The 22713-nt window shown below is 34.5% G+C and overlaps 1 protein-coding gene and 1 pseudogene across 5 annotated transcripts in view; both read right to left on the bottom strand.

The window, feature by feature from the left end:
• Positions 1 to 22713, bottom strand: part of TRAPPC8 (trafficking protein particle complex subunit 8) — an 82906-nt gene that overhangs the window by 57160 nt on the left and 3033 nt on the right. For 3 of the 5 annotated variants that reach the window (XM_078060467.1, XM_078060468.1, XM_078060469.1), the window contains exons 2-9: positions 18551 to 18745; positions 12427 to 12516; positions 11444 to 11618; positions 8471 to 8624; positions 6258 to 6351; positions 5139 to 5398; positions 4716 to 4831; positions 3863 to 4013 (exon numbers count right to left, since the gene is read on the bottom strand). In XM_078060467.1, the coding sequence (XP_077916593.1) occupies positions 3863 to 4013; positions 4716 to 4831; positions 5139 to 5398; positions 6258 to 6351; positions 8471 to 8624; positions 11444 to 11618; positions 12427 to 12516; positions 18551 to 18745 (1235 nt within the window). The remainder of the gene's footprint in view (positions 1 to 3862; positions 4014 to 4715; positions 4832 to 5138; positions 5399 to 6257; positions 6352 to 8470; positions 8625 to 11443; positions 11619 to 12426; positions 12517 to 18550; positions 18746 to 22713) is intronic. The other 2 variants (XM_036096688.2, XM_036096690.2) reach the window with 1 other exon arrangement.
• LOC118538630 (cytochrome b-c1 complex subunit 7 pseudogene) lies at positions 15527 to 16379 on the bottom strand (annotated as a pseudogene).

The raw sequence follows: 22713 nt of genomic DNA, 5'->3' as shown, positions 1-22713 counted from the left end.
GAGTAAACAGACTGATGATAGGACCATATAGAGAGAGATAAGGTAAAGTACATCTCTTTCTAATTACTAGCATGATAGCAGAGCTCACAACTTGCACCATATATATTTTAGCTACTTACACACTCTATATCCTATACCATACAAAAGGCACAAAAGACCATTTCTTAGATCTATATTACCGTCAATTTTCTAGGACTTTTTATTTCACTTTTAAAAGCCATTCTGTTGTTGACATCTATGCTTTTAGTTAATAACGCAAATAATACACAATGGTGCTAAGGAATTTAGACTAGGAATGAAGACTAAATTAAGGGGTTTTGGCCTTCGTTACACTACTATGTCCTCTTATAGACTAAGTTTCAATAAAAATTTAACTAGAAATAAATGAAACTTTCAGAAATTGGGGGGAAAAACCATTAATGCCAATCCACTTTTAGAATGAATAAATGTATTTCTCTGCAACATTTTTTTAAATAGAAAAAACCAAATAATTATCTAAAAATTGGGAGAATGATTAAAACCTTTAACCCGACAGACTATAGGTTCCATGATAATATAAACTGTATCTGTTTCAGAATGCATTTCTATCCTTGGTGTCCAGTAGTATTTGTTCCAAAATTTAATGAATAAGCTGAATGAAAATATATTATATCCATGTGACAAAATATACTACAGTTCTGAAGCGTGTTTTAGCTACTTTATAATTTAACTAATATACATAATGAATATACATATGCTTCTATTATACAAAAAAGCAAATACGTATTGAATATATGGTAGAATGCTATATTGTACAGAAACACATATTTACTATACACAAATTATATATATTATATATCAATACATTAATAAAAGGGTACTAAGAAAAAATCGTAGAAGAAAAAAATATGCCCCCAAATTCTAAGTTATGTTCTAACTTAATTCTGCAAGAAATATTAAATCAATATACATCAAACAAAACACATAATTTCTACAGATCTGGTGAGAACATTCAAAATGATCACCCGAAGTTACCATGTGATGTTCAATAATCCATTAAATCATGTCTCATAGTCTTTGATGTGGATTAATACTTTTTACAAAGATTTTCATCAAGAAGGAGTGATCTACTTAGCCTTCAGTTAGTTAAGGTAGTTATGACAGATTAAACTACAAAAAAAAAAAAACCAATATTTCCTTAAGAATTCCTATTACTGGGGCACCTGGGTGGTTCAGTCGGTTAAGTGTCTAACTCTTGATTTTGGCTCAGGTCATGATCTCAGGGTTGTGAGATCAAGCTCTGTGCTCAGTGTGGAGTCTATTTAAGATGCTCTCTCTCCGTCTCCCTCTCCTCTTCCCCCCCTTCACTTGCACATGCATGCACGCTCCCCCTCTTAAAAAAAAAAAGTCCTAGGGGCGCCTAGGTGGCTCAGTCGTTAAGCGTCTGCCTTCGGCTCAGGTTGTGATCCCGGGGTCCTGGGATCGAGCCCCGCATCAGGCTCCCTGCTCTGCGGGAAGCCTGTTTCTCCCTCTCCCACTCCCCCTGCTTGTGTTCCTTCTCTCGCTGTCTCTCTCTGTCAAATAAATAAATAAAATCTTAAAAAAAAAAGTTCCTATTACTAGTTTTGCTATGATATTTAACTTAAAGTTACCATAACTAAATATCAATTTTTAGCTAAAAAGGCAGGCAGTATGGTCTGTTCTACTATGATACATTTTGACCTTATCAATTAGCTAATACGTGAATGGTAAATAGGAAAGTGGTAGCAGTACAAATAAAATTTGTGTTCATTTATAAACAATTTTTCTTAGACAAGGGGATCAAAAATAGCAAATATAAAATTATAACCTTTGGCAGGAAAGGAATAAGCCCTGACCTCAGCTGTTGCACAGGCAGGAGCTCTTTTCATCTGTATTTTAAGAAAACAGAAAATGACCACCTACACTTCGGTGCACACAGATCCTCTCTCCAGAGAAGTACACGCCCAGTGTACTTGCACAGTTCTTGGCTCAAGGCAGCTGCACTTCCCTCCATGTTCTACTTTATGGCATGTCCACTGGTTAGGAGCTACTCTCCTCCACCTCTACTTCCAGCTAGTATTTACATGTTGGTTTTGTGTATGTTTTTTATTCCCTGAGGTAACTTCTAGCCATGCTGCAGTAGCCTCACTACATTACATAGATCACCTCGCAAGGAACAAACACATTTTATGTTTTTGTTTGTAGTCTGGTTTCAAAGATACATATACAGATCCCAACCCTATTTTTCTCCAAAGCCTGTTATTTTTAGGGCAGTTTTTATAGACTACAAGAATTTTCAGGTATTCATATATTATGTTATAGGAGATATGACTTTATTTTCCAGGGCGAAACTATTTTCTCTCATATAGTTGCTACTAATACCTCTACCTAAATGATTTAAATATGGTATTTAACAGATTGTAGATAAAAATGAAAAAGCTTACATACCATAAAACCACAGAAATCTTTTGCCCTACCTTTATAAAATTCTACCTATATACAAATATTCAATTAGCAGTTATATAATGTACATGTTATAAATTCATACCTATGTTGTATTTATGAAATAACATTAAGTATTTATGAATTCATATTCATACAGTCATTATTTTAGATGAGATTACAGAATGTCTAGCCAAGGACAAATCATATAAGTTTTTAAGCACTTCAACTCATAAAGATTTCAGTTCCTGAACAAGGTTTTCAAAAGTTAGCAGACGTGTTTCATTAAAAATATTACAGAAATAAAAAGAAAAATATAATTTTGCTATTTTAGCTTTACATTAAGTTACGTATTTTAGTTTTATACATACATATTAAAACAAATGCAAAATAAATGGCAATTATTAAACGAGTGTCTACATGATAATTTCCAATGAAATATTTATTCTTATACATTTTTGTTCTTCACACTTTTGTTTACAAGCTTATATATTTTTAAAGTGATTATGTAGAAAGGAACAGTGTTAATTTTACTCTTTTCTACACACAGAAAGCAGATTATGCATTTATGTATGACAACTTTTTAAAAATATGTTACAAGGCAAACAAGTATAGAAAATTCTTTCTGGGGGCACCTGGGTGACTCAGTCGGTTAAGCATCTAACTCTTGATATCAGCTCAGGTCATGATCTCAGGGTCATGAGATGGTGCCCCACATCGGGCTCCCTGCTGGGCATGGAACCTGCTTAAGATTCTCTTTCCCCCTCTTCCCTCTACCCCTCCCCCCCACTCATTTTCACTCTCTAAAAAAAAAAAAAAAAATACTGCCACACCAAGGTTTACATATCAATTATAAAAACTAACATAGTTGATGCTTACAGCTCTTTATATACAAAGCAGTGCGCTAGACACAGCACAGGCCTTATACCTTATCTAACCTTATGCCATTAGGATTCACATTTAACACGCAAAAAAACTGAGGCTTAGGGATGTTCAATATTTGCCTCAGATGACAGTCTGTCTCACACCAAAGTACATGTTCTTAACTGATATATATAGTCATACGTCAAAAAAAAAAGCATTTAAGCAATTTTAAAAGATTTTTCAATAGGTCTAAAAGCATCTGCTAAAAAAAAAGTTACACTCAATAACTGAAATTCAAATTAAATTTTGCATACACAAAAATTAGAATGTACTAGCCAAAGCTAAGACATCAACTCTCATATATGATATACTTAAATATACTAGTTTGAGGAAAATCCATCAATTCAGCATAAACTAATTCAAAACCTATAAAGCATTATATCCTCTTTGAGTACAACTTCATCCCTAGGTATTTTGCTTGCCATTTCATAAACAGAAATTTCTAAATCATTTATGGTAACAGAAGTAAGAAATTATAATATTATAGAATACCAACCAAGGCACCAGCTGCATAAAGCATTGCTTGATCATTAAGAAAATCTTTCTTTGCAGTATGATAGCAGCTATAAGCCAAATCATAATGCTGCACCAAAAAGCATAAGTCAGCCATTTTTCGGATTTGAAGCTCTGGTGCTTCTGGTGGATACCTGTAAATATAAAATAAATTTAAAAAGTAATTTGTAATTTATGACCCCTAAACCATTAAATATTATAAAATGTCTAACAAGCTGTTCAACTGTCTAAAACATTAGGAAAACGAATCTGGTCTTATAAGAATTCTATCTCCAACGAGAGACTGTCATTTCCCAGAGATATGTGGAAACAATTATATTTATATAATTTATAGCCCTATACTGAGAACTTCTCAACAGCAGGCAAGCATTTTCTCCATAGTCAAATTATGAAGCAAATGGTTAATTCTAGGTGACTAACTTTATAAATAACCAAGAAAAACATAAAAACCCAAAATGAATTTTATTTTCCCTTAAAATAAGATTTTATATTAATGAAAACTGTCTAAATGTATGCCATGACTCCGAATCACTAGACCATATTTTAATTTAGATGAGTTATTAATGGATTAATCTAACTCCATCTTTTTACAAATAGGGAAAGAAACCCAAAGTAAGGGACCTTCCCAGTTCTTATTTATTTTTAGATATCTACCTAATGGTTTAAAAAAACTTTTTACTATAATTAACTTATAATCACTGTTCTTATCTACTTCAGTTTTAACCAATATGAAACTAAAAATCTAAAAACATAATCAATTTTTGCCGGACATCACAAAGTCAAACACCAGTCAGAGTTAAACACAGGAAAAACAAAAACAATAATATTTTACTCACAGCAATCCAGATGTATTTTTCAGCTCGTTAATGCTTTTTTCTGGAACTTTACTGCCACTAAACCATTTTTTAGTTGCAGAAAATAGAGATCGACTTAAACCTTTTCTTGATATTAGCTACCAAAAAAGATTATTACAAATATGAGAATTTAATAGTTTACTTTTACATACAAAAGAATTCTAAATAACTAAAAAGCTTTAAAAGTGAGCAAATATTCATTTTAACAACATCAATTTAAAGAAAATTGTTCAATATGCTAGCAAAATCCCTAATGTAAATGAATAGGTACCTTCCAGGATTTAACAAAATTTCATCACTAACAGTGACACCAATAAATCCTAGTAAATACCTTACACTACTATATTCCCAAGTTAACTCTTCGCTGAAATTTTAAAAATACTAATCCAAACAATTAAAGCTTACCTGATCATTTAATTGCCGAATTGTTTTCTCTATATGGGGCAAAAGGCCCCGAAACGTGAACTCCTGTATAAACTGTCGAATTCTATCATGATCAGTAAGAGTTAAACATGCACCATGAATAATTCCAGTATTTGCTTTCTTTGTTTCATGTAATGATGAAGCAGATTTTACATGATCTGGGCCATCAATGCTGTTAGAAGGGTCACTGGATGAGTCCAACTGAAGTGGATGAGCTCTAAAGTTATTTGGTAAGCCATCTACTGAAAAACAGATCTTTCTTTTACTCTCAGAATGCAACAGAAAATTGTGATATTACTACCATACTGCTAAAGAAAAAAAAGAACAATGTTGGAACCCTTTATCTTTCTGTATATCTTATAAGTCTAAGATACAATAACATTAACATTTTCCCTCCTAAAATTATAGAACTTGGGTTAATCCTTGTTACACATAATAGAAATTTAAAGATTCATGTAAATAAAAGAAAAATACAGTGTTAAAATAAGAGAGTCATTTTAAAATAACACAGCTAATAAAAATTTTTAACAAAAGAAATTTTAGAGCTGTCACTATCAAAACTGTATTTAAAATACAGAAATAAAGCTCTCAAAATCATGTCAACTTTGGGAATAATTAATGCTGCACACAGTATCTTCCCCCTTGCTTTCTACAAATTATTTAAAAGAAATATGAGGGGCGCCTGGGTGGCTCAGTCGTTAAGCGTCTGCCTTCGGCTCAGGTCATGATCCCAGGGTCCTAGGATCGAGCCCCGCATCGGGCTCCCCGCTCAGCGGGAAGCCTGCTTCTCCCTTTCCCACTCCCCCTGCTCGTGTTCCCTCTCTCGCTATGTCTCTGTCAAATAAATAAATAAAATCTTTAAAAAAATAAAATAAATAAATAAATAAATAAAAGAAATATGTTATATTACTCTTATAAATTTTTAAATGTCAAAAAAACTCAAACTCAAATGATCCAAAAAATTCTTCAAAGGAAAAGCTAATCTGCTCATTTTTTTTATTATGAAAATTTCCCTCATCTTTTATCTGTAAGGATTAGCATGCTTTGAGAACAGTGCATATTTCCAATCAAAAGAGAAACTTAGAGAAAGTATATCAAGACCTTTGACTTCGTTATCTAATCCATCCAATGAAAGCAAGTTACTATCAGAACTCTTATTTGAAGTTATAGTACAAGGGCCATCTTCATATGATTCCTATCAAAATAAAATAAAAAAGCATTAGCAGTTATAGTTAATTAATCATGTTTAAGATACCACCAAATCCATCAACAACTTCTGCTAACTCTAAGCCTCATTTATTTGTTTTAGCAAGACATTTTCTTTCCAGTCCTCCAAATTCTTAACTTCTTCCATCTATCTTATCATTCCAATCCACACCTCCTATATTCCTAACTTCCTTTTCACATTCAATCTACTACCCTAATTCTTCTGACTTCAAATGATCTCTAGCTCAGTTTTCCTGTTTACATATGGTAAGTACATGCCCAAACTAATACCTGTAGAAGTGTCTGAAGTAAATAAATGCGAAGAGAGATGGACTACTAGTCAGGAAGGGGAAAATAAGAGGGATGGTATGTAATCTCCTGGGTCATGGATACAGTGTTAATAGGCCGGAGTAATTCTGAATACATCATAGTGTGTTAAAATATCCAAAGTGATATTTGTACAAAGGCGCTGGTTTCTCAGTCAACAAAAAAACTTAAAATAAAAATACCCAGCCGACGGAAAATAAATAAATAAATAAATAAATACCCAGACTACTCTGTGAGAGTAGTAAATCTGAGGTACTATTCTGAGTGTCTTGCTTTCAGAGAAATATATAAGCTGGAACTTAACAGGATAAAAGTGATTAGGACAAGAAACAGTCTGAAACCACCATTCAAGAAAGAGTTGAAAAAACTAGGTATAGTTAGCCTAGAAAAAATATAAAAGGGGACATGGGAACTATATTTTGAAAGTTGACTAAATGAAAAACTGGTCCCAAAGGACCAATGAGTACAAGCAAAGGGAGATGATTTTTGGTTGATCCTCCAGCTGTTCAGACATGGAACAGGTCACTTAAGAGAGTGAGTACTAGATGAGGTTATTCATTAGGTAAAGGAAATTAAAAGTATTAGATTAGGGGGTTAGATTTGATAAGCTTTAAAACTATCCTCCAATCGCTATAGAATTTCTGATACTTCTGTCTTCTGTTAAAAGTTCTCAAATTGGACAATCTGACTTATGCTTCCCTTCCTTAGGATGACTGGACTCAAAATTCTTTTTTTCAATATTGTTCCTATTCTGAGTGTGGCCCGGAAAGACCATATTTTAAAATAAAACTCCTTCCTATTCAACTGGTTCTTTTTTTCCTCACTTTCCCCCAGCATTATCTTAAAGTAAATATCAGCATAGCACTATATCTGGATCAAAAATTCCATATGTAAAATAGAAAAATAAGGCAAATAAACAGATTATTAAACAATATTTATATTAGGACATCCAAAATTACATAAACTATAATTGATATTTTAAAAAATATCACAAAGTACACATGTAGTTTAAATGTACAAAATACAAATACATTTTCCATTTACTTACAAAATCCCCCTTCTATACAGAAAACAGTCAACTCTTGATTATCTGAACTAAGCATGGGAAATTGGCACCTGACTACTACCAAGTGGCATACAATTCTATCTAAAAAGTTTGACAGACCATGAAAACTTATACCTACCCACTTCAACCCATAGACAACAATTAACATTAGTCTAGAATTCTAGATTAAGAAAGGAACAAATTAGGAAGAAATAACACTTCCTGAAAATTCAGAAGGAAAGGAAATCAAAGGAAAGTTAGGGAAAAAAGCCCACCCACCTAAAAAGTATGAGCTCCAAAAGGTGGCCATAAGAACAGCATGTTGAAAATGAAGGAAGGCAACCCCAGAGCATGTGGATAATAAAGAATTGACTGTAAGCATTCATAAGGAATTAAATGTACAAGTAAAAAATTCTATTCGCTACATGTCTAGCCAATCCAATTCAATTCTTAGGTAATTTACTTTTCATCTTTTAAGAAAAGATCAAGTAACACTGATGTTATATACCTGGAAGGAGTACGCATAAGGGATTACGTATTAGTTAAAACAGTGTTAAACCACTGAATTAAGAGCTCACATGCTGATGGATCAGAACTAGCCAGATTCCACAAAATAAATATTAACTATTCTACTAGTTAGATGAAGACATAAAAAAAATTCTACAGTGATATCATTATGTCATAAAACTGAAATACAGCTTTTGTGGTTTGCTTCATTGTTGTTTTTTACATATACCTGGTTTTGAATACTATTTTTCTGGAGATACTGACTCCAAGGATCTGGTATCTGTTCATCTGATGCTCGATTAGATGTTCGAGAATTAATTTTAAGTAAATAGCAACCCTGAGTTCCATATTTCTGTTTCATTTCTTCATAAATTGATTCAGCTCTAAAATAAAAAATGGAAAAAAAGTTTGTAGTAAATGGAGAGCATACCTTAAGCAATAACAGATAGTAAAATAATGTAAAAATAATCCCCAAAAAAGGCAGAACAGAAAATCAGAAATAAAGTAGTAAAAAAATTAAAACAAAGATCATGATCCTAACTGAAATTTAGCTAGCTTGGATATCACCTTAAAACAGAGTTACCAAGGGCGCCTGGGTGGCTCATTGGTTAAGCGACTGCCTTTGGCTCAGGTCATGATCCTGGAGTCCTGGGATCGAGTCCCACATAGGGAGTCTGCTTCTCCCTCTGACCCTCCCTGCTCTTGTGCTCTCTCTCATTCTCTCTCTCTCTCAAATAAATAAAATCTTTAAAAAAAAAAAAACAGTTATCAAAATGTGCTTCATGGAATAAAATTTTGCAAGATACTCCTACATTATTCAAAGAGAGGGTACTGGTGGTCAAACTAGTTGGAGAACCACAGTAAACAAAGCCAGGAGACCACGTCCAAGCCTTCCATTTGCAAATAATGTCCGCTGTGAATTTCCAAAGAATGGCTTCAAACTTATAGATCAGGAACTCTTTCAACTATGACAACCAGGTTTTGGGAAGTAAACTTTTGGAAATTCCATCTTAAATAACAAACATTTATAAAAAAAAGTAAGGGCTAAACAGAAAAGTATAGCACCCCAAAACTTCGAAAACATCTTTCACTGCCACAGTTTACCCTTCCCTTGTCTTCAAAGGGACACAGTTCAAAGGAAGAAAAAGAGAGAAAATTGAAGAGCAGCCAAGGTTTTTATTGCATAAAATCCACCCTTTTTTCTTGCAAAATTTGTAATAGCCAGATCCATGAGTTACATCTCAGATGCAACAAAAAGCATTTTTATTTCCATACTTTAAACTACGCTAGTTGGTAGGTAAAAAGATAATTCAAGTGATAAGACAGCCTAAGAACCAAACATCATATTCTGATGAAAAATGAAATTTTAGTACATAGAGCTAACCTAATTTAAATGGTATCTTTTTAGTTAATTAGCCATCTAGTGCAAAAAAAAAAAAAAAAAACCCAAACCCAGAAATCTTATATCGTATTCAAATGTAAAAAATAGTACCACACAAATAGCAGGCATGACAAACTATTAATTCATATTTATACACTATAAAATTAAGACTGGATAAATAGGGGCGCCTGGGTGGCTCAGTCGTTGGGCATCTGCCTTCGGCTCAGGTCATGATCCCAGGGTCCTGGGATCGAGCCCCGCATCGGGCTCCCTGCTCAGCAGGAAGCCTGCTTCTCCCTCTCCCATTCCCCCCGCTTATGTTCCCTCTCTCACTGTGTCTCTCTCTATCAAATAAATAAATAAAATCTTAAAAAAAAAAAAAAGACTGGATAAATAAAAGTTATAAATTTGTATAAACAGATACAAGTATGTGTATATATGTATATACACTTAAGTACAATAAACTGCTCACTTTACCAATGATACTGCTAAACATACTAACAACTGATCTAATACCTGAATTACTTAAATATCCCAGTTACAAATATTCAGTATGAAAGATATATACCATATTCAACTGATAGAAATTAATTTTAATAGCCAGTTCAAATTATTTCTATTTATACGGTATACCTTATCCACAGGCTACAGACTATTTATGATTTCAAAAAATCCCAAATAATAATTATTCCTCAGAAAAATTTTTTGGTTATACAGGAAAATTTATGGGGTGCCTGGCTGGTTCAGTAGAGCAGGCAACTTTTTTTTTTTTTTTAAGATTTTATTTATTTATTTGACAGAGAGAGAGCACAAGCAGAGGGAGCAGCAGAGGGAGGAGGGAGAAGCAGGCTCCTCACTGAGCAGGGAGCCTGATATGGGGCTCAACCACAGGACCCTGGGATCATGACCTGAGTGTAAGGCAGATGCTTAACCGACTGAGCCACCCAGGTGCCCCAGAGCATGGGACTCTTGATCTCAGGGTTGTAAGTTCAAGCCCCACACTGGGTGTAGAGATTACTTAAAAATAAAATCTTTAAAAAAAAAAGAATAAAAAAAATAAAAAGAAAGGAATATTTATTTAAAAGATAATGGTATGTGCTCAGAACAACGGCAAGAAACAATTATTTGACTGCATTTCCTAAATGGCATTGAGAAATCACAGTGACAGTTTGAAACAAAAAATTAATTTGATCCACATCTTGAATCAAAAGTCAAAATAAACTCCAAAACCATAAAAATAAAACTGCATTTTATGTTATCTTATTTTTCAAGACTTATTTTTAAAGATAAGTTAATCATTTGTTCCAAAGATAAAAGGACTATGGCAACTCACTAATAATGATTATTAAAGGGCACGTAAGAAAGAAATGTCTCGATGTTTCTGAGACCGTGAAAATATCAAGGCTAAAAATATAAAGTGACAAGAGGGTGAAGAGTAAAAAAAGAAGTGTCTTTAAAAAACAGTCAAGAAGTGAAAAGTAAAAGAAAAGCTGGGAAGGAGAAAAGAAAAACATTGGAAATAATTTAAAGTAAGAAATAACAGCTAAGACCTATAGGTGTAAAATGGCAGGCACTTTTGTACAAACATTGTAGTAACAGAGATATATAGCGAAAGGGAAGTTTGGATATGCACATGAAATCTAACATAAAATGACTCTGTTGTCAAATATAACTCAGGAATAAAAGATATAGTTAAATGTTTTATTAATAAGCTTTTACTTTCTTAGATAAAAAATACATCTAAAATTTAAACAAGCCATGTCCAAACTAATGTTTAGTCATTTAACAGGGAAAATTTTAAATTAAAAAAATAAAGCTTACCTCTGTTCATCTCCTGCACTTACATCATGTAAAAGTACATAATATTTAAGGGTATTTGGTATAAACCACTTGGGGTAGGAATAGTCACTGTTGTGCTGAATTCGATGCTGTTCTTGTGATAACTTTGAAAACTGTTCCACAGGTTCAGCTTCACTAGATGATGCTACCAACATACCTTATAAACCATATTAAGGTATTATCACTTAATTAAGGTAATTATCACTTATCCTTAATAGGATATTTATCCTATTAAAATAAAACTTTAAGATTTTTCAAGCTAAAAAAAGTCTGATTTCATAGATTTTCACTGCAAACACAAAGTAATTCCTCCAACATTTCCAAATAATTCAAGGTTTTAAATCTTAGTTTTTTGTTAACAGTTTTTTAGGTCATTTACATATATAAGGGAATCCATGAACATAAAAATAAACAGTATCAAAATTATACATCAACATCCTCAACAACTCTGCTGAATCCTGTTCCTCCCCAATCCATCTCACTGCAATTTCATATCTATCCTACCTCTTAACTTCTCTCTGCAACTTCATTAAGAAAACTAAAAAGCCATAATGGTCAGAAGAGGTTAACAGCTATAAAACAGGTTACTAAAAAAATGGAAAACTATCTTTAAATATGAGTTTCTGCATAAGCAATTAATTTTGAGGCAATCAGCAAAGGCAGTTAACACTGACAGTTTACCTTTCCTCTTTGTAAAATGGCTTAGAAACTTATTAAATGTGCAATATTTGAGCTGGAGAAAAGTATTCTTACTTTGTACTAAAAAATTAACGTCTTGCAACCAGTCTTGTATCTAGAGTGCCATTTAACAAAACAACAATGACAAAATCTTGAAGCATCATCAATAAAAAATAATTTCTCCATTCTCCATATCCTCTCAATAATTTTGCCTTCGTAGAACTATTTCTGAGATTGATAACTTCCAAAACATTTCATTTTAAGAAAACGCAAAGGTCAAAGGATACAGGCTAAATAGTGGTTCAGAAATTCATGATCTGATGCTGGCATCGACTGAAGAAAGGTCTCTCTATAAGACTCAAACCATGGAGTAGTAGCTAAAATGAACAATATATAAAATAGTTAAAATTCCTCAATAGAATCAATCTACAACAGACAATATTTTAAGTCCATACTCGTAAAAGGTGTGAAAGATAATTCCCAGCAGTAAATAAGCACTTTTCACTTGTACTTAAAGATATAAAAATTTTTCACCTCTTCTTTAAGATTTCACCTCTTCTTTAAGGTTTACATATATACATATTTGCAAAAATAAAACTGACTTATTCCTAAACCTATACAATGATCCCAGAACCTACTTACCTATTCATCCGTTAAATATTACCTATATGAGTAAAAAGATTCTAGAACTAAAGTTTTGTGCCTCTGCCACTAGTCACGTTGTCACAAGTGGCTCTTCTTCATAAATATCATTTCAAAGCAATGTTTTCTCAACCAAGAGTGATTTTGACCCCCAGGAAATATTTGGCAATGTCTGGAGATATTTTGGGTTGTCACAACTAGGGATGGAGACAGGTGCTACTGGCTTCTAGGGAAATACATCAGAAATGATGCAAAACATCCTACAATGAAAAGACCAAGACAGCTCCCCACAAAAAAGAATTATTTGGTTCAGAATGTCAATAATGGTTAAGATTGACAACCTCTACCTTATAATTTGATTACTTGAGTATAACAATAACAAAACCTCTTTAAATGAAATTTCAAACTATACTTACCTTATATAATCAAATATAAAGAGGTGTATTTTCACTTTTTAATAAATGTATATAATGCAATCCTTAAAATGTCAAACCTCTCTTGTTCCATGCTAAGCATTCTACAATTTTTTTTTTTTTTTAAACTTACTTAAAGTTAAGTCATTAGACTGGTCATTTCACAAGGTTTAAAAAGATTATCTAAATCAATTTTACTAAAAGACACTCCATTCCAGGCCCCTGGGTGGCTCAGTCATTAAGCGTCTGCCTTCGGCTCAGGTCATGGTCCCAGGGTCCTGGGATCAAGCCCCACATCGGGCTCCCTGCTCGGCGGGAAGTCTACTTCTCCCTCTCCCACTCCCCCTGCTTGTGTTCCCTCTCTCGCTGTGTCTCTCTCTGTCAAATAAATAAATAAATAAAAGACACTCCATTCCCAGCTATTTATGCTGATTACCAAACCTTTCATCTTAATCACTGAAAACAGCAAATATACTTTGTTCACATTATAATACTACATTAACCAACTGGAAGGTAAAGGGGAAAAAGAACCATTCATCTTGACCAAATAGTAATATCTAACCTGGTGCCATATATATATATATATATAAAATTTTCACTCCAACAAATACCTTATGAGAATAACTCATATATTGTTTAGGAGGGCTATCACTGTAACCATTTCATGTTCACTGCTATGAGAGAAAAAGCATTCCCAGAAATATTATAATCTATATGAAAAGTGGCAAAAATTGGAGAATAAATGACAATACTAGTCTCTGTTACAAAAACCAATTTTCTAACCAACCAATATCCTATATCTTCCCCCCCCAAATCAGTGAAAATTAGTCTGTCTAGAAAATTATTGTATATTTTCACTCAGCACCAAGGACAAGAAAATTTGGTTAAATAGGAAGGAATCTTTACAGATACGGGGAAATGTTCTCTATCTACTTTATTTTTTTAGTTACTTTGCTGCTTTGCTGCTGCTTCAAATTAACAAATAATAGGTAAGTTGTAGATATATAAAAAGGTGTTTGTTTCATGATGAGGTTGAGGAGTTTCTGGGTTTTTTTTGAGGAGTTCTGAATAAACAAATTAAATCTTCCAAAATGGCTATCCAGTGAAACACTATCTGTAATAAAAGTTGTAGATATATAAAAAGGTGTTTGTTTCATGATGAGGTTGAGGAGTTTTTCAGGTTTTTTTGAGGAGTTCTGAATAAACAAATTAAATCTTCCAAAATGGCTATTCATGAAACACTATCTGTAATAAAAGACTACAAATCCCATATGCTCATCAGGAGGGGACTGGTGAAATAAAATATGGCACATCCATTAAAGGATGCACCATGCAGCTGTGTAAGAAGGGAGAAAATCTTTATATATTACTATGAGGTGCTCTCCGGGGAGGGGTGTGGTGTGGTGTGTGTGTGTGTGAAGATTTCATATATTTATTTTTATTTGAGAGAGAGAAAGAGAGCATGTGCAGAGCAGGGAGGGAGAGGGAGAGAGAGAAAATCTTTGTATATTACTATGAGGTGCTCTCCGGTGTGTGTGTGTGTGTGTGTGTGTGTGTGTGTGTGTGTGTGTGTTAAGATTTCACATATTTATTTTTATTTGAGAGAGAGAAAGAGAGCATGTGCAGAGCAGGGAGGGAGATGGAGAGAGAGAAAATCTTTATATATTACTATGAGGTGCTCTCCGGTGTGTGTGTGTGTGTGTGTGTGTGTGTGTGTGTTTGTTAAGATTTCATATATTTATTTTTACTTGAGAGAAAGAGAGCATGTGCAGAGCAGGGAGGGAGAGGGAGAGAGAGAATCCCAAGCAGACTGCATCCTGGCAGACTGCACCCTGAGCATGGCTCCACTTTATGACCCTGAGAGAGAGAACAAGCACGCGAGCAGAGGGAGAAGCAGGCTCTCCGCTGAGCAGGATGGCTCAGTCAGTTAAGCGTCTGCCTTCAGCTCAGGTCATGATCCCAGGATCCTGGGATTGAGCTCCCCATCGGACTGCCTGCTCAGCAAGGAACCTGTTTCTCCCTCTCCCTCTGCCTGCCATTCCCCCTGCTTATGCTCTCTCTCTCTCTAATAAATAATAATTACGGGTACCTGGCTGGCTCTGTCTGTAGAGCAGGTGACTCTTGATCTCAGGGTCTAAGTTCAAGCCCCACATTGGGCCTAGTTTACTTAAAAAAAAAAAAAGGCAATTACTAAGTCCTAAAAAAACAAAGTGATAAGAACAAACTGAGCCCAATATTTGGCTTTGAAATAAAGAAGCGAATAATGTTTAATCTTAATACTGTAAACAGTGAATATTAACCAAATTTTTGTTTTAATAATCACAACAGACATTTATTTAAAGTAATACATTTGCAGCCCCTTTAGTTCTAAATTGTATATTTCAGGTTTATTCAACTTCTTAAAAATATTTGAGGGCAGCTGCAACCACAGATTTCAACTCCATGTTATTTCTTTGCCCATTCTTCTTTCTCTTTTCCTTCCCAAATAACTTCTTTCAGATATGGTTTAAGGTAGAATTTATCCTCCTCATATTTTGTCCACTGCTCTTTAGGCAAGATCTGATGCCTCATGGTCAGGTCCAGTGCCCTCTTAATGTGAAACATCCTGTTGTTCTAAAGGTTCTCAGGAAGCCTTCTTATGGCCTCTTTCACATCATCATTCTCATATATTGTATCATCTCTCATTAACCCCAGTTTATTGAACCCTGCAGCACTGTAGTACCACTTTCGAATACCCTCCAGCCATCAGCTTGATGCTACAACAGCAGGCCTGCTCGCCATTTTGACCCGAGACTGCAGCATTCTTAACCAAAAATTTTGAAAACTACATTAGGAAGATAGGGAAAGGACAAGAGGGAATAATTAAGCTAAATCTTCATCAATTATAGGGCACCTGGGTGGCTCAGATGGTTAAGCGTCTGCCTTTGGTTCAGGTCATGATCCCAGGGTCCTGGGATCGAGTCCGTGTCAGGCTCCCTGCTCAGTGGGGAGTCAGCTTCTCCCTCTGTCCCTCCCCACACTCGTGCTCTCTCTCCCTCTTTTTCTCTCTCTCAATCTCTCTTGCAAAAATAACTAAAATCTTTAAAAAAAAAAAGAACAAAAACTTTAAAAAAAAATCTTCATCAATTATAATGAAGAATCAATAAATAAAATTTAAAATTGATTAAGCCATAGCCAGCCATATAGAGATAGTACCTAAAAACACTAAACAAAGGGACACTTGGGTGGCTCAGTCGGTTAAGCATCCAATTCTTGATTTCAGCTCAGGTCATGCTTTCAGGGTTTGTGAGATCAAGCCCTGCATTGAGCACCACACTGGGCTCTGCACTGGGTGTGGAACCTGCTTGAGATTCTCTCTCCCTCCCCCTCTGCCCCTTCCCCTGCTCTCTCTCTCTCTCTCAAATAAATAAATAAATCTTAAAAACAAAACAAAACAAAAAATGCTTAACTAAATACCAGAGGAAACCACTAAAAGAATTGGTGGGGCAGGGACACCTGGGTGGCTCAGTCGGTTAAGCATCTGCCTTCGGCTCAGGTCATGATCCCAGGGTCCTGGGATGGAGTTCCGCATCAGGCACCCTGCTCAGTGGGGAGCCTGCTCCTCCCTCTCCCTCTGCCTGCAGCTCCCCCTGCTTGTGCTGTCTCTGTCAAACAAATAATAAAATCTTTAAAAAAAGAATTGGTGGGGCAGAGACTTAGGGAGCACAAGTCTTTTCAGCATTTTATCTATGTGCACATATCATTTTGATAAATTTTTTTAAAGTAAAAGGTACTGTGGGCTTTAGAGGTTAGGAAGATATTTGCAGTATAAAAAAAAAATTTTTGTTTTTTAAATATGATAGTTAATCCCGCTCTGTGCCCCCTTAGCACTCTGGCATATCAGATATGCCACATCCCTGTCATAATGTATTATGATTATAAGATATTGTAAATTAGAATGTATTATCATTACTGATTTAGATGTTTATCTCCCCACCAGATTATGAACTCATATAACGTCTTATTCATCTCTATTATTGCGAAGCAAGGCATATAGTAGGAAATCAATAAATATTTGTTGCAAGAATCACGAAAGTGTTAAAGACCCTATGAAACAGAATCACAGGATTAAAGTTCTAGGAAAGGCCTTAAGAAAGAATCTAAATAAATTCTCTTGTTATCAAAAAATGAAACCAAGTCTGAATAAGTGACTTATTCAAATTATCCAATTAACTAATGACTACAGTAGTATAAAAACTTGGACACTCTGGCATTTATTGTCCTTCACATTTCAACATGAATTTTCCATGGTGACAGGGAAACAATAGTTCAAATTCCAACACTTACTCCCAGAAATATCCAAAAATTTGTCTTGTGTTAAAACATATTATGCCAGGAACTGCTCAAATACGTAACCTGAAATTCAGATTCTTTTAATATGTAAAAGATAACCATAATATTCTAAACTTAAAATAATCAAATTAACTTTTGCTGGAATTAAAGCTAATAACATAGAAAGATATCTAAACAAAATAATTCTACAAACGTTTCTAGCTATACAAGTGCGACCAACTAACTTTACGACCTAAAAGATACCACTTAAATTCTCTTTGAATGTTTAAGGAAATGCAAGCAGGTGCTAAAATAATTAGATTATAAATTATACCAACCTAAAAAGATTATTTTATTAGGTTGCTGAAATATCCTGATTAGATGATGTACTTTTAATCTTTTCCTCTAAAAGTCTATTCCATTTCTCTAGCCTTTTTCATACTAGAAAAGAGTCACACCAAACATTGCCAACTCATTTTACATATTAATATATTTCACCTACCAATCTTATTAAGAAAACATTTACCATTTAAATCAGATTAATAAACACTTTAAAAAGATTAAATATAGACTCATATGTTATAAAAATTTCTTCAACTTAACACTAAGCTGGATAAAAAGTAAAATAAACTTAATGTTCTTTATTTTAGTATTACTTATGTCACAAAAAAAATGTTTTTTGTCTACTGCTAGTTCTTTCATTCAAGAAATATTTATTATGCTTATGTTTTAGACATTACTTTAAGCACTGGAAAGAAAATAAAGAGCCTAAGTTCCTGCCCTCATGGAGCCTTCTATTAACTTTACAAGGAGAACTACAAACACATTTTCATTATAAAAATATAAAATGAAATCATGAAGTTCATAGTTGGCTGCCTACTTGACTGTAACCTCCATAAAAACAAGGACTGTTTTTTCCACAACTGTATTCCCAGCCCCTAGCACCCAGTAGGCATTTAAGTGTTTGTTGAATGATTTCCAAGATACAGAACCGCTTTTTCTAACAAAAGAAAACTTTACTTAAATAATAAAACTTATTACATACCACTGATGTTGAGGTCATAATCTCCTGCTGTAATCACATTAGCTACTAATCCTTCCGCAGGCTGACTGCCAGAAACAACATCATTCAAAAGCTTCCGAATGGCTCCAGGGTGGGGTGGTTGGGTGATAATGTTGCTTACTGCTATCTTCAGATTTTTGATTACATGAAGCTGATTATTAGGATCTCTCATATGAACTTTAAAAAAAAAAAAAAAAAAGGAAAAAAACTTGAAATTAATTCTACACAATGCATAACAACCCAACTATAACAACAACAATAAACAATTGGGTTAATACTTCACAAAAAGAATGCTCAAATCAGAAAACAGAGGGGGCACCTGGGTGGCTCAGTCAGTTAAGCATCTGCCATCTGCCTTAGGCTCAGGGCATGATCCCATGGTCCTAGGATCAAGTCCCATATCCAACTCCTTGCTCAGCGGGGAGCTCCCTCTCCCTCAGCCCCTCCCCCCTGCTCGTGCTCTTTCTCTGTCAAATAAATAAACTAATTATTTAATTAATTAATTAAATATTTGGGGGGCACCTAGTTGGCCCAGTCAGTTAAGCGTCTGCCTTCGGCTCAGGTCATGATCCCAGGGTCCTGGGATCAAGCCCCACGTCAGAGCCTCCTTCTCCCTCTCCCTCTGCTTGCTGCTGCCCTTGCTTGTGCGCCCTCTCTGTCAAATAAATAAATAAAATCTTAAAAAAAAAAATTTTTTTTTTAAAAAGGGGGGTCGCCTGGGTAGCTCAGTCAGTTGAGCATCTGCCTTCGGCTCAGGTCATGATCCCAGGGTCCTGGGACCGAGCCCCACATTGGGCTCCCTGCTCAGCAGGGAGCCTGCTTTCTCCCGCTCCCTCTGCCTGCTGTTCCCCCTGCTTGTTCTCTCTGTCAAATAAATAAAATCTTAAAAAAAGAAAAAAGCAGAAATTCCAAATGGAACAGTCTTCCAGAAATACAACTGACTTAGAATACTTCCTTATACACCAAAAGGGCTAGCTAGACAGTCTAACCTCCCACAATGCTACTGCTCCCAATTTTCCTATTTGTAGGTCCTTTCCTTCCCCCTATGTTTGGACCTGCCAGGGACCAATCCCCATCCATACCAAAACCTTAATTCTCACCTCACCCTCAGACCAGTGCGGGGCAGTGTGACCTGTGAGATCTGTGGTATCACTGCTGAAAACAGTAAAGGGGAAGAAAGGGAAATTAAGTGCTGCATGTGGGCTTCCTCTGCTTCTCCTAGTGTACTGCCTGCATTCTCAGCCCTATTCCACCATCAAAAAAGTCAGTGCCCACCTCGGTGCAGGATGTTGATAGTAGGTAGGCTGTGTATGTGCCAGAACATGAGGTATATGGAAACTGTATTCTCTGCTCAATTTCGCTATGAACATAAAACTGCTCTAAAAAATAAAGTCTACTTAAAAAAACAAAACAAAAAACCCGTAATGCCCAGATCCCTTCTCCCACCCCAATACCTCCTTTTAAAAACAGACAATAATCTTTTAAAAATAGTATATATGGTATAAATATGTGTACTTATAAGAATAAATACATATATAGAAAGTATACATGCAAATTCCATTATGATTGCCCACAATGAAAGAAGGTAGGAAAGGGGACTTCAATCGTATAATGTTTGATTTCTTGTTAAAGGAAAAAATACAATGTAAATATGACATAAAGATTAATATTAGTTGGTTCTGCATAGTGGGGAGCTGGGTAGTAGGAAATTCGCTTCTCTGAATTCATTGTTTGTTTTCTAATTTAAATAAACACACACAAGCCTCTCTCCCTAATTAAACTTCTCAGCTAGTCTATGAAATAGAGCAAATGAAAAAAATGAAAATACCATGTTGTATTTGATATTTTAAGAAAATATTAAGTATTCTCCCTAAAGTTGGTATAATTGCTAAATAACAGAAGTAGCCATGTGTGTATTAAACGTCTCTCAAAATTTTAAATTGGCTAATTATCTTTTAGTATTCCTAAGTGTTAACACAAAAAAAGACATTCTAGGGGTACCTGCCTGGCTCAGTCCATAGAGCACTGACTTTTGGTTTGGGGAGGGAGGTTGTGAGTTAGAGCCGCTCGCTGAAGGTAAAGGTACGTAAAAAAAAAAAAAAAAAAAAAAGACATTCTATGTTCAGAGGTGATTTATTAGATAATCCTACTAATAAATCCAGAAATGAGTTAACAGATGTGGCAGCCAGCTTCTGAAATGGTCCCCAATAATGCCATATTTTGTGTTATACATACTCTTGTGTAGTCCCTTCCCACGTCCCAGGGTTGGCATATGTGACCAGTAGAACACAGCAAAAGCAAGGGCATATTACTTCTGAAATAACATTGTAAGAGTACAGCTCTTACCTTGGGTTCTCTCTTTCATCACTCCCTTTGAGAGAATCTAACTGCCTCGCCATGGGGACACTCAGGGAGCCTGTGGAGAGGCCTACATGGCACAGAACAGAGGTCTCGGGACAACTTCTAGTGAGGAAATGAGACTTGCCAACAATCCCATGAGTGAGCTTGGAAGCAGATCCTCCAGCCCCTGATGACTATAGTCTCTGCCGACAGTTCCACTGCAACCTCAAGAAAGACCCTGAGCCAGAACCACCCAGCTAAGCCACTCCCAGATTCCTGAGAAACTGAAAGATTTTAAATAAATGCTTTTTTTTTTTCCCCAAGGTGCTAAATTTTGGAGTAATTTGTTATACAACAATAGATAAGAAAAAACACGGGAGTATCACAAAACTAACCTAATAAAAAGGAAGATAAGAACTAAGAATGATTAAGAGATATGCTCTTAAAAAATCACACACAAAAAATTCAAAAGCTCAGCTTAATTAAGAGTACAACATCACAAAAGCTGACTTTATATATCACATAACATCTCAATTTCAAAATAAAATTCAGCTCTACCACTGTCTTATTTTTATAAGTTACCATATAATTTCTTGAATACTGTTATTATGAAGTAACATTTCCTAGTATGTGCAGTTCCATGGAGTACTTTTTCCTCAAGCTAGTTAAGAGTTGTTTTAGAAAAATCGATTCCAGGTTTAAGTAAATTTGAGAAATATAGGATTAAGTTTTTAAAAGGTCTCTTTATACCAGGTCTTCCGAGAGCCTTTAATGTGCTAAATGACACTGTAATTCTCCCAAACACATCTATTTGAAGGAAACTTATTTGATCACAAAATTCATTTCCAGAGAACGTATAATACATCGGGTGTTCTATGGAACATATTTTGAAAAATGTAATAATGATATTTTTTATGTTTTTACCTAGCACAAGAAACTTTACTGTATAAAGCAAACCTCAATTGCTGGGTAAAAATCATAACTTGTACAAAAATGACACAAACAACATATATATCTAAATTTTGAAAACTTGACTTGAATTTACCCAGTTTGGTACTTGAAGTAGTTAAGCTTGATGAAAAAATTTGATGAAATACTTTTTAAAAGAAACTTAAGAAAACAAGAGGCAGTAAGTATCCTTCAAAGGTCCTTCAGAAAATATTCAAGATTTACATAAAAATTACATTCTATTCTTTTTAAACCCTTAAATTTAAACCATTTAAAAATAGTAATATATACCTTTTGAAAGTAAAAACCAAGTACTTTCAAAAGTTGGTGTTTAAGTTAAATTTTCTTAAGTCTTATAAATGTCTAAATGATGTGTTGAAAACTGCTTAGAATTATTAAAGAACTATCACTATTGCAGCAAAACAGTGAGGTTTGGTTAAGTAATACTACCACCACTACTCTTTGAATGGATGGCCAGTGGAAATTTCTCAAGCAGTATTATGATTACAAACTTTGTGTTGAAATGACAAATATATATTCTTTAAGTTTCAAACATATATCTAGCATAATGATCATAAAAATATATCTAATTACTGTTATTTAATATAAATACTTGGGTTTAAAAAAATGTATCCAAGGAATCTAGAATGGTTCTCTACTGCCTAATACATCAGGTCTAAACTGTATTTTTAAGGCACTACACATGCATGGTATTCAAATTTGTTTTCTCAACTCTCCCAGTACAGTTTTAAACCATGTGTTTCTCTACTGACATCTAAAAAAAAAAAAAAAAAAAGTCCCCTGGAAATACTCAACAGTGTATGTTGATACCTCAGTAGTCAAAGCAAGTTTTGACC

This window comes from Halichoerus grypus, chromosome 13 (genome assembly GCF_964656455.1).
Source record: "Halichoerus grypus chromosome 13, mHalGry1.hap1.1, whole genome shotgun sequence".
NCBI lineage: Eukaryota > Metazoa > Chordata > Mammalia > Carnivora > Phocidae > Halichoerus > Halichoerus grypus.
Note: the sequence above shows the minus strand (reverse complement) of the source record. Positions and strands in the feature narration are given on the sequence as shown.